This window comes from Nestor notabilis, unplaced genomic scaffold (genome assembly GCF_000696875.1).
Source record: "Nestor notabilis isolate BGI_N333 unplaced genomic scaffold, ASM69687v1 scaffold12652, whole genome shotgun sequence".
Lineage (NCBI taxonomy): Eukaryota > Metazoa > Chordata > Aves > Psittaciformes > Psittacidae > Nestor > Nestor notabilis.
The window spans coordinates 1,748-4,271 of NW_009918125.1; the positions used below are offsets into that span (position 1 = coordinate 1,748).

At 58.8% G+C, this 2,524-nt stretch overlaps 1 protein-coding gene across 1 annotated transcript in view; it reads left to right on the forward strand.

Moving 5' to 3' along the window:
• The window catches only part of NAPRT (nicotinate phosphoribosyltransferase), a gene marked incomplete at its 5' end in the record, with an annotated part of 4,258 nt that extends 1,734 nt beyond the window's left edge, over nucleotides 1–2,524 (forward strand). The window contains 7 exons of the mRNA XM_010009562.1: nucleotides 216–356; nucleotides 478–562; nucleotides 805–885; nucleotides 1,598–1,700; nucleotides 1,820–1,977; nucleotides 2,219–2,326; nucleotides 2,465–2,524. Of these exons, the coding sequence (XP_010007864.1) occupies nucleotides 216–356; nucleotides 478–562; nucleotides 805–885; nucleotides 1,598–1,700; nucleotides 1,820–1,977; nucleotides 2,219–2,326; nucleotides 2,465–2,524 (736 nt within the window). The remainder of the gene's footprint in view (nucleotides 1–215; nucleotides 357–477; nucleotides 563–804; nucleotides 886–1,597; nucleotides 1,701–1,819; nucleotides 1,978–2,218; nucleotides 2,327–2,464) is intronic.

Here is a 2,524-nt window from a genome sequence, read left to right on the forward strand (position 1 = left end):
GCCTGTCTCCATACGGGAGCTGCTCCAGCCCCTGCTCATCCTCGTGGCCTCCTCTGGCCTTGCTCCATCAGCTCCACGTCAACATATGAAATACATGGAGCTGTTGGATTTTCCACCTGTGGTTTCACCATTGCCTGATGGACCTGCTGCCGGATCCACCCTAGATCCCTGTCCCACCAACCAAAGGACATCAACCCTCTTCTCCTCCATCCCAGGAGCGGGTTGCCAAACTTCTGTGCGGTGGCACTGGCGCTGCAGCAGTTGGGGTATCGCGCCATCGGCGTGCGCCTGGACAGCGGGGACCTGGCCCAGCAGTCCAAGGAGATCCGCCGGGTGCTGCGAGCCTGTGGTGCTCAGTGAGTCCTACACCAGCCCTGGGCTGGCTGCCAGTGGCCCTGGCTTCACCCCCAGCTCCGGGGGGTGATGGGAGTTACGGGTCCTCCCAAACCCTTCACCCCATCCCTTGCTTCTCAACAGCTTCCAGGTGCCCTGGTTTGAGACCATCCCCATCGCTGTCAGCAACGACATCAGTGAGCAGAGCCTGGAGGAGTTCACTAGGGAGGTGAGATGGTTCCTGACAGGGGCTGAGATGGCACCTTGGCCTTTGCTGAGGTTTGGGGTGGAACTAAGAGTCACAGGGGACTTTTTCCCTGGGTGAGAACAGAGAAGAGTCTCCAGAGTAGGACAAATAAGGCTTTTGGGTGGGATGGATGGACAGACACCTCTGAGCAGAGCATCTCTGACCTGCCCCAGGGCTCTGATTGTGATGGGCTGTTGATGGTTTCTGTCTCCTCTTTGCACCAGGGGAGTGAGATTGACATGATCGGCATTGGGACCAACCTGGTGACGTGTCCCCTGCAGCCATCCCTGGGCTGTGTCTACAAGGTACTTGTGGCAGCAGCTCTTGGTCCTGCTTGACTTGGGGAGCTCCTGGTATCTCCTGGGCTTTAAAAGGCTGGGGATGAGCAAAGGGGGATCCAGCCCTAAGGGATGTTGCTGGTGTCAAGTCATAGAGTAGTTTGTGTTGGAAAGGACCTTAAAGCTCCTCCAGCTCCAACCCCTGCCCCGGGCAGGGACACCTTCCACTGGAGGAGGTTGCTCCAAGCCCCTGTGTCCAACCTGGCCTTGAACACTGCCAGGGATGGGGCAGCCACAGCTTCTCTGGGCACCCTGTGCCAGCGCCTCAGCACCCTCACAGGGAAGAGCTTCTGCCCAAGAGCTCGGCCCAATATCTCATCTCAGTCTCCCTTGGGGCAGGTTCAAGCCATTCCCCTTGGCCTGTCCCTCCATCCCTTGTCCAAAGCCCCTCTCCAGGTTTCCTGAAACCCCTTCAGGCACTGGAGCTGCTCTGAAGTCTCCCCTTCATGGACATAACATTCATGAGAGCACTGCAGTGAGAAGCTTGCAGGCAGCAGATGTCCAACGTTAGGGTGGTTTGAGGGGTTCTCATCATTCCTACAGCTGGTTGCCCCAGTGGCCTCCCCAGCTTGTGGGGACACTCATAGAGGACACAGAGCTCTGCAGGTCTTCAGCACCAGCATGAGCTGGTGCATGTGACAAAATAAGGTGTCCATCCCTTAACCTCCTTCTCCTGCAGCTGGTGGAGGTCAATGGCTCCCCATGCCTGAAGCTCACAGAAGATGAGGAGAAGATGACAATCCCAGGGACTAAGACGATCTATCGGCTCTATGATGCTGCTGGTGAGCTGGGAGACCCTTGTCACTGTCCTGCCACATTGACCTGTGTCCCCCCTTCTGCTCCGTAACCCTGTCCCCGATGTCCTGTGCAGCCCCTGGTCTCTAACATGGTCTCCCTGCAGGTCACCCCTTCATGGACCTCATGGCACTGGAGGAGGAGCCCTCACCCAGTGCAGGGCAGGAGCTGGTGGTCCATGTCCTGGGGCAGCTTGGTGAGCCCAGCAAGGTGTTGCCCACCACCGTGGAGCCCCTTCATCGCATCTACTTCAGAGATGGCCAGGTCAGGGGTGGCTCTACTGGTCCTTCATGTTGGGTGAAGGACCAAGCCAGGGTGGTGGTGTCTTGGCCACCATGGATCAAACTGTTAAATCCCTGTGTTACCTTGTGTCTGAGATAGTCCCTGCTCCATCCAAGGTGCCACCATGGACATGGTGCCATCAGAGTCCAGCCTGGAGCTGGCTGGTTGGGGCTTGGTGACATTCTCCCCCCGTGGTCATGGTCCTGCATCTCCATCCCTGCAGGTGTGTGAGCCTCTGCCCAGCCTGCCCGAGGTGAGGACCCACGCGCAGGTGTCCCTCAGCCTCCTCAACCCCGCTCACCGCCGGCTCCACCACCCACAGCCCTACCCGGTACATCCACTGTGGCACTATCAGTCCACACCCAGGGACCCTGCCCAGCACTGGTGGCTTGAGTGTGGCTCCACCAGAGCATGGACATGGGGCTGCAGGTCCCCAAGGGGTTCATTGTCCACTCTTGCTCCCGTGTAGGTGGCAGTGACAGAGAAGCTCCACCAGCTCCTCACCACGCTGCAGCAGGCCAGCCAGTGA